This window comes from Gymnogyps californianus, chromosome 2, assembly GCF_018139145.2.
Source record: "Gymnogyps californianus isolate 813 chromosome 2, ASM1813914v2, whole genome shotgun sequence".
In the NCBI taxonomy this organism is placed as follows: Eukaryota; Metazoa; Chordata; class Aves; order Accipitriformes; family Cathartidae; genus Gymnogyps; species Gymnogyps californianus.
Window position 1 is genome coordinate 55,262,115 of NC_059472.1, and position 14,138 is coordinate 55,276,252.

A 14,138-nucleotide genomic window follows, 5' to 3' on the forward strand; every position below is an offset into this window, starting at 1 on the left:
CCCGACCCAGACTGCACTGGGATATATCACAGGCTTCGTTTCAAATCGGCGGCATGATGCAAAACCAGGGAAGGTTACAGAGCACTTTGGCTGAGTCACGCTGTTAGGAAATGGGGATTTCTGTGGTGAGAGGCCAGACCGGGCCCTGCCAAGTCCCCAGGCAGTGAACTCTAATGCGTTTTGGAGATGGGGACGACGTTCTCATCCAAAAATATCTGGCCAGCCAGGGGGGAGACTGCGGCTACAGGGAGACTGTGCTTCCTTGGTGTTTTGTTTTCGTTTGTTACTAAAAGTGACCTCCTGAAGGAAGAGCTCTGAAGCGACCGTGGGGAGGTGGGCGCATGTGTGAGCCCAGCCATGGGGGGGGACACTGGCCGCTGGGCAGAGCTGCAGAAGGTTCCTCGTTCCAGCAGTGTGATTAAAAGGAGGGAAATGCCTAACTTTGTAAATGCTCTCTAAAAGGCTTTTTTCTTCCCTTGGTGTTTGCCGCAGCAGAAGGGAATGCCTTGTTCAAATCCATTTAGGCTGTCTGATAATAGGTGCATTTTTAACAGCAGCTGGGCAGACAACCCAGAGTCAGGACTCGTGAGAGGCTCTTGGTTTTGCTTCTCCACCTGCTTGGGCTGAAGGGCCACATTTTAGCCTTAGGTTCCCCTGTCGTGCAAGGTCAAATCTGGCCCGAGCTTGGCCTGCCGTTGGGTTTCCTCTCCCCCACTGAGGAGCTCCTCTGCCTACAGTGGCAGGGTTACCTCTGCCACTCTGGGCAGCGCGTTTGGATGATGTTTAACAAGAACATTGAGTCAGAGCTTATGGCTGCAATGGGATTTAATATGATGTTTGTTTGTAAACTGACAAATATTGGCGGAAAGTGCTTGCGAGGGAGGGATCTGTGACTCTCAGTCAGGCTGCCAACCTGCTCTAACCAAACAGCTACAACTGGCCTCAGCCCTTTTCAGGCTCGTCCAGGCACTCCAGAGAATGCAATATTTCAGCCTCAGGACCAGTTGTTACTATGCCATGCAGCCCTGTTAACGCGCACGTTTTAATTGCGTGGCTCGCTCAGCTTGCCACCATCTCGCGCTTCTCGCTGTGGTCCTGGCTCCTCTCCTGTTGTAGGACCCTGCTCGAGAGACACAGCCGCAGGGATGCCCCCTCTCTCCCCTCTCCTCCCAAGCAGGTGCAGCTCTATGAGGGACCCAAAACTGAAAAGAGACTGAGCAGTGCTTGGCAGTAAGAAGGGACTGCAAGGACTGACTCCAAAGAGGTTGCTGGAGTGTCCTGACTCCCAGTTGCAGCTTCATGCATAGTCCTTTAGCATCTGAGCTAACACAGGGTTTTAAGGTGAGGCTCTCTGAAATGAGATAGTGGGGAGGGTACACCCATCACCAAATCTCTCAGGCAGCAGCAAAGCATCTCCATCACCACAGATCCAGTGGAGAGGAAAAGCTCTAGAAGTCTTGTACTATTTGCTGCAATTTTCACCTAGTTTAAATGGTGCCTGAAGTTTTTGCATATCCTTTTTAGGGTCCCTTTGAATTTAAACTTACTGCATATTCCTGTAGCAATACAGTTTCCGTTCATCAGCAGAGCTAGCTTCAGCTGTTGTCGGGTATTATTATACCTCACTGTTTCCTTCCTCTCCCATCAGTCCCCCTATCCCGGAGTTAAGTGTCATTTATAGTTCGAGCTATTTGACTGCTAGTCCCCCTGTACCCCAGAATAGCCCAGAAAGACAGGAAAGTTCACGAGGAAAGGGACGTCAAGTGGCTACACTTTCTGCAGCACAAAAGAACCAGACCCCAAAAATCTCGCTGATAGATGTGAAAGTAGCACAGGACATTTAGGACAGAGTAATTTGGGCAGAACTGCACGGTATGACTGCTCACACTTGGCGACGTGGGTAGCAAGCAATCATCCAAGTGGGCGCAGATACCACTGGAAAATGTCACTGCTGCAGTGAAGGTGGTACCCTTTCTGAAAAGAAAGAGGCCTATCCTCACCACACAGGGGATATAAAAGCTAACACTTTTTATGAGCATTATCTTTTTCTTTTTTTTTTTTAACTAAACAGAAAAAAAGGACTCACATGAAAAGTCTTTACCAGCTTTTTTGCAGCGTGCAAAGTTTTGTGATGGACTGGTAGCTATTTCAGTGAAATCAGAAACATCAAAATAAAAATGATTGTGAAAATGTCCTTTAAACCTGAATCGAAATGATGGCTTCTTTGCTTGTTTTCTTCTATAGCTTGCTTGTTTGTTTTTTGAAGTCACTCTTGTTAATTGTCCTGCAGCCATGGTATGTACCAGATAGCCAAGAAAGCTGACATGGTGAAGTTATATACAGCATCCTTGTGACCTTTTTGCAGTGAAGATACATATCTGTCCAATAAAGCCCAGGCCAAATGACAGTGACAGCTGCCTTGTGGCATTCAGTTTGAATTGAACAGGTTTGCTCACAAGTCAGGAGCAAGTATTTCATTACAGACTGTGCACCAAGACCAACATAAGCCCCCAAAAGTGAAACTTCCCCTCAGCAGCTATGGAAACTGCCCTGGTGGACTGAGATGCACTTCACAGGCTCCTCCTTGTCTCCTTGCTTTGACTTTCCCGCCTCCTGCAAGCTGTCATCCTCTGTTGGCATTTGCATGTTGGTGTAGCACTTGCAAGGGAAGAAAACCTCGCTTCATCTCTCAGGAGGGATCCAGGGTGTTATGGGAACTGAGCACTCAAAGAACAAGGGGCAAAGGAGCATGTTTTTTCTGAGGAAAGGTCCAAAGTTGCCTGCATGGGAAGATGCTCTTCTCTTGGGGAAAGAGCCCAAGTCGCTGCTGAAACGGGGATTGCGTTATGTCAGCTTGAGCCTCATAATGAAAGGGATGACCAGCACACCTGACTTCTTGTGGGGACTGCCCGAGGTGCAGAAACTGAACCTTTCACGCAACCAGCTGGTGGTGATTCCTCCTTCGCTGGGGAAACTGGACAGGTTGGTAGTGCTGAACTTGGGTGGCAACTGCCTCAAGTGTCTGCCTAAAGAGATTGGGCTGCTGAGGAACCTGAAGGTCTTGTTCGTCAATATGAATTGCCTGACAGAAGTGCCAGCAGAGCTCAGCTTGTGCAGGAAGCTGGAGGTTTTGAGCCTCTCGCATAACCGCATCTCGCAACTGCCTTTGAGCTTCACCGACCTGACGAGTTTGAGGAAACTGAACCTCAGTAACAACCGCTTTGTGCAAATTCCCCTCTGCATTTTCACACTAAGGAGCTTAGACTTTTTGCACCTAGGGTGCAACAAGCTTGAAAACATCGCAGAGAGTGTCCAGTATCTGGTCAATCTGCAAATCTTTATCGTAGAGAATAACAACATACGCACCCTGCCACGGTCTCTCTGCTTCATCACTGCTCTGGAGTTACTAAATGTTGATTACAATGCCATACAGACTCTCCCGGATGACCTCTACCTGCTGCGCCGGCTGCCACGCATCGCGTGGAACCCGATGGACAAAGGCCTCCACATCGCCCACAACCCCTTGTCCCGGCCCCTGCCCGAGGTCGTCGAGGGGGGGCTGGATGTCCTCTTCAACTACCTCAGGGAGAAAAAGGAGCACAACTGAGTTTCCACTGAGCTTGGGATTAAGCCTGTCATCAAGACTCAGTTGTATTGGAGCACTTTCCTGCACAAGCACTTCCGCTTCATAACGCTCGGATTTTGAAGACTGTGGATGGCTTTAATAATGGTTGGAGGAAAGCAAGTAAAGTATGATGGTCTTGATTAAGTGTGTGAGGAGTAAGCTTTCTAAAAATAGCCACCTCTGTAACCTTCAGTGTTGGTGTGCTTTGGGTTTTTTTAGGAAAAAAAAACCCAACAAACTTGTGATAAAATGTTTGCTCTTCATTTGACAGAAAAAAAATTAAGGCAGACTGCTAGAAGTGCAGAAACGTGTATTTGCCAGCTATTAGGTTGGAGGAATGTTAATGTAAATTGGATTTACTGTATGTGATTGCAGTTGCACTTTAACTCCTGCTCACTTCTTCATACACAGATAAACCACTACATAAACAAACACTGCTATCTAAATGAATCTTAAAGAAAATGTTTAATTTACTTTCAGCAGTGAATATATCCTGAGCTATATTAGCTCACAGACAGTATATTACTGGTCAGTTCAATACCATTTGTTGTTTACCCCACAGCTGTGCACTGGCCTCTATAAATTACAGGTGAAGATCGCCGTCGATTAGGCCATTTCCCAGTTCTTTGGAAGAAGACCCCAAACTTCCCCAAAGCCCCTAGTTCCCCTCCTGAGACACACAGCCTTTCCCACGGAGCCTCCTAGGATGCCAACAGCGGTGCGTCACATCAGCCGGGAGCAGCATCCACGTGAAGCAGAGAAACGGATGTGGGTCCTTATTCCCTCAAACGAAGGCTGTCACATGAAGTTGCTTGTTACTAGATGAACAACTGCACTCTGTTCCCTTTCCCACATCCCTGCAATCAGAATCGTGGAGTAACTTTACTCAGGAGGCAGTACGTCTCCTAAAGGTGAAATATTTCTTTCAGGAAAAGCAACATCAAACCAATCATCGGCTTAAGTAAGAGCTTCAAAACCAAATACTTATTTCTGTGACTTTCAGTATCAGCCAGTAGCATAAAAGTCAGGTCTTATGTGGTTTCTCATATTGATCTTCTGTGAATGTCCTTCATGAAAGTTTTATCTGGTAATAAAGAGGCAGTATGAAAGAGCTGTTAACAATTTATGCAACCTGGGTTTTTTGTTCCCTCACACCAGCGTAAAACAGAAGCAACTCTGTTGAAATCAGTTGAGATAAATGCTTGTAATGGCAGAGTAAAAGAGGAATGAGCCTGTAATTCTTGAGCTAATTAAGAGTATTCAAAGCCACTTTTAAAGTGCTTCCTACCCTATGTCAAATCTCAGGAATCAATGATTACTTTCTAAAACATAATTTGCTTGAAATTATGGAAGGCTGTGGAAGGCTGATCCTGCTTCTAGTAAAGTTAATGGACAACTCCTAGCTGAGGGAAAAACTCTTCAGCAGAGGAAGAAGCAGCCTGATAACAGCAGACAATTATGTAATTCATAGGTCCATGCAAGCAAATGCAGCACTTTTGGCCATGCTAATGTTATCAGTGCAGTATTGAACATAGCAATGAAGAATCGGTGCTCACAGAATATTCCACTCTGGGGCTGCCTACCCTGATACTTTATTATGTTGGATTGTTTTGTGTATCGTTTGTTATCGTAATCAAAAGTTTCAGTGTTACACCCAGGAATTGCAGTTTCCAAGCATGCAGTCAAGGACAAATCTTATGTTTCTAGCAAATGAGAAACCTTTTTTGAAGGGCACATTTGCTCGAGCATTAAGCAAACAAAAAACCAAAGCAAGTAAACAAACACCAAAGCACCGTTATTTTGTGATTTTTTTTTACTTAATATATGTTTCAAATGCAAAGATATTTTATGTGTAGCTTTACATGTATTTATTTCACCCATGCAATGAGATTTATAGCAAAGTTCCAAGTTTTTTAATGAACAATACATCTAATAAATTAATATGTGATTCAATTAACGACAAGAAATAAAGCTGCAATTATTTATAGAAATACTAACAGATAATTCTTGGAGGGGATTAGGCACAGATTATTAACTTTTCTAAATGTCCATTTCATATCCCTAAGTCTGGCATTCACATAAACACTGCAGTCTCGCAATAGTGCTTTGCAGGAAAATTAGATGCCTATGGCATTAATCACCTGAAAAGATTTTCCACATGTCAGTATCCAGGATTATATGACACCAGATAGCCTTCGATGTGATATGCACAGTAATTTACATGGAAGATGTGAGACTGGACTGTGTGCGTCCATTAGGATGCCGCTACGGAGGGCGAGAAACAGTGCATGATTCAAGAAAATGGTCTCCAGACAGGGGATTAAAAGGCAAATTTGACATAATCAAATGCATCTGGAAAAGCAGTTATAATATGAAGTGCAATACCAATAATTTAAAATTCAATTATTCAATTGAATAATAATAACCTTTTACTCGAGCTAATAAACCTTTGTAAGCATACGAAACACATAAAAGTCTCTGCCTTTTTAAACAGAATAATAAAATTCATTGAATAAATGGTACTTTAATGTATAATTCAGATTTTACCATTAAGAAGATCATTTCTACTGAACTGCTTTAGTCTTTCTTTCATTCCTCAATCAAGACCCTTATAAATAGCTTTCTCAGAGATACAGAAAATGATTTCACATAATGAAAGGTAGTGTTCTGAATTCTTCCTGTAAAAAGAAAAGACTATGTATCACTGTTAATGTATAGAAATATGCATGAGAGGCAAATAAAGATATATGTATTTGCATCTGAGAGGGAGCAAGACAGAGAAAGCGAGCAAGAGGCACAGGAGGGAGATAGAAATCATGATGTCACACGCTGGCCCTAGTTTTGAGCCGGGCATTAGCAAAGAATTGGTGGATCTCAGCATTGTCATCTGAGATTAGCTGTACAGACGACAGGGAAAAAAGGAGCTGAAACGCCGCAGGGACTGTAGTCATATCTCATAATATATGACGACAGTACCACTTCTATGTGTATATTAAATGATATGATTTTGACTTATAATCTTTCAGAGAACTATATGCGGAATGTTACACTTGTTTCCAGTACTCACTGAAGTTTTCTCATCCTAAGCCTCACAGCAGCATAACTTTTGATGCATCTATTATTTTTGTTGTTATTGGTGGTGGTGTTCTTCAAAGGAATGGAAAAAGTGGGATCCACTCGTGGGATACTCTCTTGGTAGGGTGACTTTTCTATGGCTATTGCTCAGAGAAGCTCTCAAAGAGCTTAGAAAAATTCTTGATGTGGACAAAACAAAGGGCAAAGCACGAGAACAAAGTAGAAAGAACATAGTCAGGGGTCAAACGGCTGGGATAAATGTAATATACAACAAGGCTATACAATTTGTTCCCCAGCTATCATCAAATACACTGGTGGTACATTTGGTGAGGTGAACAGATTCCGTCTACTTTTATTTTAAATTGAAAAGAAAGCTTCTTTCTGTGAAAAGTTTAAAGTCTAGTCAACAAGCAAAGCCTTTGAAAACTGGAAGGTTTCAGGCTCTTGGTCTAACCAAAGTTAGCGACTTCAACCTTGGACTGAAAGGAAAACATTTTAATCTGAAGTGTTGCTGTAACACCTCACTGGAAGTTAAAGCTGAAATGTGTTGTACTTACCGCTCCAGGGCTACTGGCCAAACCTGCCACGTGGGCAAGCTTCCTCACGCTGCTTGTGACTGGTGACTTCCCAAAATCCATTGCAATGTCCCAGCAGCCCCGTGGGGCACCCATGGGCATGTAATCTGGCCAGGAACACCAGCCCGTTACATGAGCAAAGTAGCAAGACCCTACAAAGACCAATTTCCAAGATGCACTGGGGTGGCATTTCAAAACAGAATTTTTCAGATTCCAGCTGAAAGCTCTTGAAATTCAGATTAAAGGTTTTATGATTATTATTTTGGTTGAAAAATGTCAACATTTTTTTTTCCAACTTGCCGATATTTTCTCTGTACTTTTCCTCATTTTCATCAAAATTCCTCTTTTTTTGTCAAACTCAAGAACAGTTTCTAGTCATATTTACCATAAGAATACGCATTCTGTAGTTTAAGCTTTTTAGGATATAAATTAATTAATTTCCTATTACTACGCTGCAGCTTCAGGAAACTTTATGTTTCAGTTAATATTTTTAAGAACTTTACAGTCATCATTTATGTGAAGGAGGATGCATCTAAAAAGTATTGCATTGATCCTGGAGAGATTTGAACACATTCTTTACTTGAAATGCCAGCACATTACTTGAAAAAACATATCACAGCATATAATTTCCACAAGGAGAAAAATCGTTGATACTTCAGCTTATTTCCTTAACCAAAGAAAAAAAGAAGCCTCAAAGGTCTTCACCACATGAGAGATAAATAAAGGTAAATAAAGAGAGGTAAAGAAAGAAAGCAAAGAAAATTAATTAATCATCTGCTCAGTATGGTTTCACCAAATTCCAAGGGTAAATTTGCTGCACAACCTTCAGACAGCAGTTCTTCAGTGATTCAAAGAGTGTTTCAGACTGCCTTGCACAGTCCTATTAAGTATAATTAATATGTATTAAAATAATTATATAAAAAAATTTTATATTTTTTTATCTAATAATTTCTAAAATCTTAAGAAAATATGCATATTATTATGTCACATGTGCTTCTGCAGTCCACACATGTGGGAGCTGAAATCCTGAAACAGTTACAGCCAAAGGAAAACTTCCACTGACTGTAGAAGAGCCTGCATTTATATAAGAATATACACATTTACCATTTCATATATGACAAAAACAAGATTTAAAAACTCAGTAGATGTTTAAATGGGTATGAGGCTTTAGGTATATTGGGACAGAGGTACACTTTAATACTCACATGTGGAGTAAGTCTGAAAATCCTTTTATAAAATTGCATAATCCTTCCTCTGTACAAGTAAGAGGAAGAATAATAATTATAAAAGATGAAAAAAGAGACACTGAAACAGATCTCGTTAGAAATGTATTAGCTTATCTGAACACCCTGAATATCCCAAGAGGAAATCAAATTCATCTAAAGATTTTTTAAAAGTGAGAATTACATAAGAAATATTTTTTCTCCCTCCTAGCAATCCAGAGAAAAGCAGACTGCTGACATTATTAGTTTTAAATTCTTCTTTCATCCTGCGCCCCCATTGATTCCATGCATTCATCTGTGGTGCAACAAGCGCCAACCAGCCTTCAAAAACCATCCCTTAGCACTGTCTTCTGCAGCTCAACGGTACCGACAGCATCCTGCACCAGTATGGCCGCCTACAGCACCGGATTACTTTGCAGGGTTTAGTGACAAAGCCTGAAATTTATACTCCAATGTATGTGGAATCACATCATGCATGGCTAAAAAGGTGGTTTCCAGTGAAGCAGGAAGTGTAGCAACAGCTTCAGAAAAGGTCACTGCAAATTATGCTGCCTCATAAAGTGAGCTTACCCAGGCAGACTGAAAAGAAGACCAAAGGGCAGAGCTTTATGTTTTCCTAGGGCTCAGAGGAGTTTCAGATACCATAAATTCATTGATGGATAGCCTGTATTTAATTTCCACTTTCCAGACATTTAAAAAAAGATAATTTCTCTTTTCTTTTTTGATACAACTTTGTGAGGGAAATATATGTTTCTCCATTTTCTTCCTGATCTCCAGCATTTGCGTCATGGGCGTACTCACAAAAGCAACAAATTGCTTTTCCCCTCCTGCAAAGCCAATGTTGCCAGGTGTGGGTGGGCGTGAAAATGTACCGAGGGTCCGATCTCTCACCCACCACACAAGGTTGGCAGGACGGGGGAGGCTGGCAGGCTCCACAGCCACTGGTCATGAGACGGGTAACCTACCCAAAACAGGTGTCATGCTCAGAACACCAACTTTATGCACCTGCCTTAGAGGTTTCAGACAGTGGTTAGTCTCCGGACACTGTTTCCATGGTTGATAGAGAGAGATGGACACATTAGTCCCAGGAGGCACTGGGAAAGGAGTGTTGCTGAAGTGCCCTATGTTGTCCTGGGGTCTCTCCCTGCTGGCCAGAGAGAGCCCCAGGACATCTGCAGCCTAATTTAGGCATGTGAAGCAAGGTCAGTGAAGCTGTAGAGTACAATTACCTTCCTTTGCCCGCCCTTGCCTCTGCAGCATGTGTGCACAGGACACGAAGTACTATCTCTCAATATAGTATAACATTCAGACTTGCTGAGAAGGGTTGGAAGATACATCAGAGAAACACCAACACACCTACAACGCCCTGTGCCAAACGCTTTCAATGGCAGGAAATTCTTTCTCCCTAGCTATTAAAATGATCACCTCAAAACAGGGGTAAGCAGGACACATTTAAAAGAAGCCTCTGTAGTTTTTAGAAACAGCATCCCAAAATCAGCTAAAAGAAATTACCAAGTGAGTAACAGCAAAGTGTTACAGTAAAAAATCACTTCCATCTAGAAAACAAAGTTATTTTCATTATACTTTCCTTGCTTGTTCTTTGTCCTTTTTGTTTTCAAAAATGTAATGGAAGTCTCTGTATGTATATATGGAGTTTTGTATTGGTCCATGCATGTATACATATTTTCCCTATAGGGGACAACAGAGGCTATTAGTGGTTCCTAGATTGTTTGCCTGTGTAAGCAGACAAGTCTCTCTGGCATAGAGTAATATAGTGCCCTGTGAATGGCACTGATGGGAGAGCTGAAGAATCCAGAAGAATAAAACCTTCACTTTGGGAAATTCATTCAATCGAGTATGACTTCGTTAAGATAATGCCTTTCCATAGCCATTTCTGTGCACAAGGGTCCTGTATATCTTTCAGCACACTTACCTTCTCTTTCCAGTTGGAAAACAACACTGTAAAGAATAGATTGTAATGTGGTGTTTGTGTGTTCTGTCCACATACAAATGAAGTTACAAAGATACTAACCTTGAATTCAAGTCATTAAAAAAAAATCCCTCTGAGCATGTGTGTGTGTGTCCATTTGTGTGTGCATATGTTTGGAGGTATTTGGGAGGTTTTTACAACGCTTTGCAATGTAGTTTCTGAGGAATACTCGTATCAAGCTCAGAAGCAATGCATCCCAACAAAGAGGAAGTCAGGCAAAAATGCCAGGAGGCCTGCGTGGATGAACAAGGAGCTTCTGGACAAACTCAAACACAAAAAGGAAGCCTACAGAGGGAGCCATAGACAGGTAGCCTGGGAGGAATACAGAGAAATTGTCCAAGCAGCCAGGGATCAGGTTAGGAAAGCCAAAGCCCTGATAGAATTAAATCTGGCCAGGGACATCAAGGGCAGCAAGAAAAGCTTCTATAGGTACGTTGGTGATAAAAGGAAGACTAGGGAAAATGTGGGCCCTCTCCGGAAGGAAAGGGGAGACCTGGTTACCCAGGACATGGAGAAGGCTGAGGTACTCAATGACTTTTTTGCCTCAGTCTTCACTGGCAAGTGCTCCAGCCACACTGCCCAGGTCCCAGAAGGCAAAGGCAGCGACTGGGAGAATGAAGAACCGCCCACTGTAGGAGAAGATCAGGTTCAAGACCATCTAAGGAACCTGAAGGTGCACAAGTCCATGGGACCTGATGAGATGCATCCGTGGGTCCTGAGGGAACTGGCAGATGAAGTGGCTAAGCCACTACCCATCATATTTGAGAAGTCGCAGCAGTCCGGAGAAGTTCGCACTGACTGGAAAAGGGGAAACATAACCCCCATTTTTAAAAAGGGAAAAAAGGAAGACCCGGGGAACTACAGGCCAGTCAGTCTCACTTCTCTGCCTGGCAAGATCATGGAGCGCATCCTCCTGGAAACTATGCTGGGGCACATGGAAAATAAGGAGGTGATTGGTGACAGCCAGCATGGCTTCACTAAGGGCAAATTGTGCCTGACAAATTTGGTGGCCTTCTACGATGGGGTTACAGTGTTGGTGGATAAGGGAAGAGCAACGGACGTCATCTACCTGGACTTGTGCAAAGCATTTGGCACTGTCCCGCACGACATCCTTGTCTCTAAATTGGAGAGACATGGATTTGACGGATGGACTGCTCAGTGGATAAGGAATTGGCTGGATGGTCGCACTCAAAGAGTTGCAGTCAATGACTCAGTGTCGGAGTGGAGACCAGTGACGAGTGGCGTTCCTCAGGGGTCGGTACTGGGACTGGCGCTGTTTAACATCTTTGTCGGCGACATGGACAGTGGGATTGAGTGCACCCTCAGCAAGTTTGCTGATGACACTAAGCTGTGTGGTGCAGTCGACATGCTGGAGGGAAGGGATGCTATCCAGGGGGACAACCTTGCCAGGCTTGAGAGGTGGGCCCGTGCGAACCTCATGAAGTTCAACGAGGCCAAGTGCAAGGTCCTGCACATGGGCCGGGGCACTCCCAAGCACAAATACAGGATGGGCGATGAGTGCAATGAAAGCAGTCCTGAGAAGGACTTGGGGTGTTGGTTGACGAGAAGCTCAACATGACCCAGCAATGTGCGCTTGCAGCCCAGAAAGCCAACAATATCCTGGGCTGCATCAAAAGAAGTGAGACCAGCAGGTCGAGGGAAGTGATTCTCCCCCTCTACTCCACTCTCGTGAGACCCCACCTGGAGTACTGCGTTCTGCTCTGGGGCCCCCAGCGTAAGACAGGCATGGACCTGCTCGATTGGGTCCAGAGGAAGGCCACAAAGGTGATCAGGGGGCTGGAGCACCTCGCCTACGAAGACAGGCTGAGAGAGTTGAGGTTGTTTAGCCTGGAGAAGAGAAGGCCCCAGAGAGACCTTACAGCGGCCTTCCAGTACTTAAAGGGGGCCTACAGGAAAGATGGGGAGGGACTCTTTATCAGCGAGTGTAGGGATAGGACGAGGGGTAATGGTTTTAAACTGAGAGAGGGTAGATTTAGATTAGATGTAAGGAAGAAATTCTTTACTGTGAGAGTGATGAGGCACTGGAACAGGTTGCCCAGATAGGCTGTGGACGCCCCATCCCTGGAAGTGTTCAAGGCCAAGTTGGATGGGGCTTTGAGCAACCTGATCTAGTGAAAGATGCCCCTGCCCATGGCAGCGGGGTTGGAACTAGGTGATCTTTAAGGTCCTTTCCAACCCAAATGTCCTGGTTTCAAATCATTCTATGCTTCTATGATTCTAAGAATACGTGTGAGCTGACTGAAAAGTAGCATATTCCACTGGAAATAAAATGCTGATAATTTAGCATCAAAGCAGGACTTACAACACATGGTGGTAAATTACATTGCTTTTTAATTTCTTGTACGTTAGTTTTTCTGGGTGTTTTTTAGTGTTAGATATCACAAAGTTCATTGGGAGTTTTATTAAGCAATGTGGGGATTTAAAATAGGGAAGAATTCGGATTTGGTCTTTTTTTTATTCATCAATAATCATACAAGCAGATACATTCATTTTCTGTTAGTCACTAAAAAGTTAGTGCCTCTTGCAGTGAACTATTTGAAATGCGTTCTTTAGCTCATCAAAGAAGAAAAGAAGTTAAATTCCACACAGCCTGATCTGTCTAGGAAAATGTATAGATCTGACACCAAACTGAATACTTTTGGAGTTCAGTTTGGCCCGGATGTTTGTAGAGGCTCAAATGGAAAAGTTTAGAGAATTTTCACACCCAATTGTCTGGGCTACTCCTAGAGACCGGGGGTGAAACAAAGCTAGTTCAAAATTTAGTTTAACCTCAGAAGAACTTTAGTAGTTGGTTGTTTATCAAAAGCTGATGTATATGTTTTAACCCTCCCCTTCAATCTCCATATTTTATTTGGATAAGTTAATATAACAGCCTTTACTATGAGTCTTAATAGCCTCTTCTTACACTGTGTGAAAACATAAAGCCAATGTCTCACAGACTTCAGGTACTACATTTTCTAGTCCTGCTTGGAGGACCAGAGGTTGCTCTGGTCTAAATGATCCCCCAGGGCTTGCAGAACAGAAAGCAAATGAATGCTTTTAGTTAGACTTGGTGAGTTTTCACTTTCACAAAGCCCATATCAGGGATAGATTCGATTTATTTCTCGTTTGGCTCAAAGTTATGAATTTACAGCAGTTAAGATGTTTCACCTTCCTTGGACTGGCATGCAGATATTAGAGTGCATGGGTGAGAAAATTCATCCAGCATGTCCAAATACTCATAAGGACTAGCCTTAGGGGAGGATGTGGAAATTCACCAGGGACTCAGAATTCTCTCTGGTGCATCAGGTGTCCATTAGAGAGGCTATTTAATGTTCTTTCGCTAGGCTAATATGTTGCAAAGCAGTGACATTTCAAGACTTATCCGTGAAGATAATAGCTCTTCTCAGTAAGTCATTTTAACTTTTACATCAATATTACACTAGCATAGTCTAGATTTGGATAAAGATAAGTTTTCCCTTGCCAGTGTTGCCAGGGTGATGAGTCACCAAACTGGGATTTCTGCAACAGTTCCCCCTCTCTCTTGTACTCCCCAAACCAGCAGTTGGTTATTCTGAGCAGGACCTAGGCTTGTGTGCATATTCAACAACAAACACACAGCAGAAATGCCCCGCGTTTGCCTTGCCGCA

At 43.2% G+C, this 14,138-nt stretch overlaps 1 protein-coding gene across 1 annotated transcript; it reads left to right on the forward strand.

The window, feature by feature from the left end:
• Positions 1–2,563: 2,563 nt before the first annotated feature.
• On the forward strand, positions 2,564–3,654 carry LRRC30 (leucine rich repeat containing 30). The gene is given in 1 exon segment (XM_050892811.1): positions 2,564–3,654. A coding segment is annotated over 1 exon segment (1,044 nt). The 3' UTR covers positions 3,608–3,654.
• Positions 3,655–14,138: the final 10,484 nt, after the last annotated feature.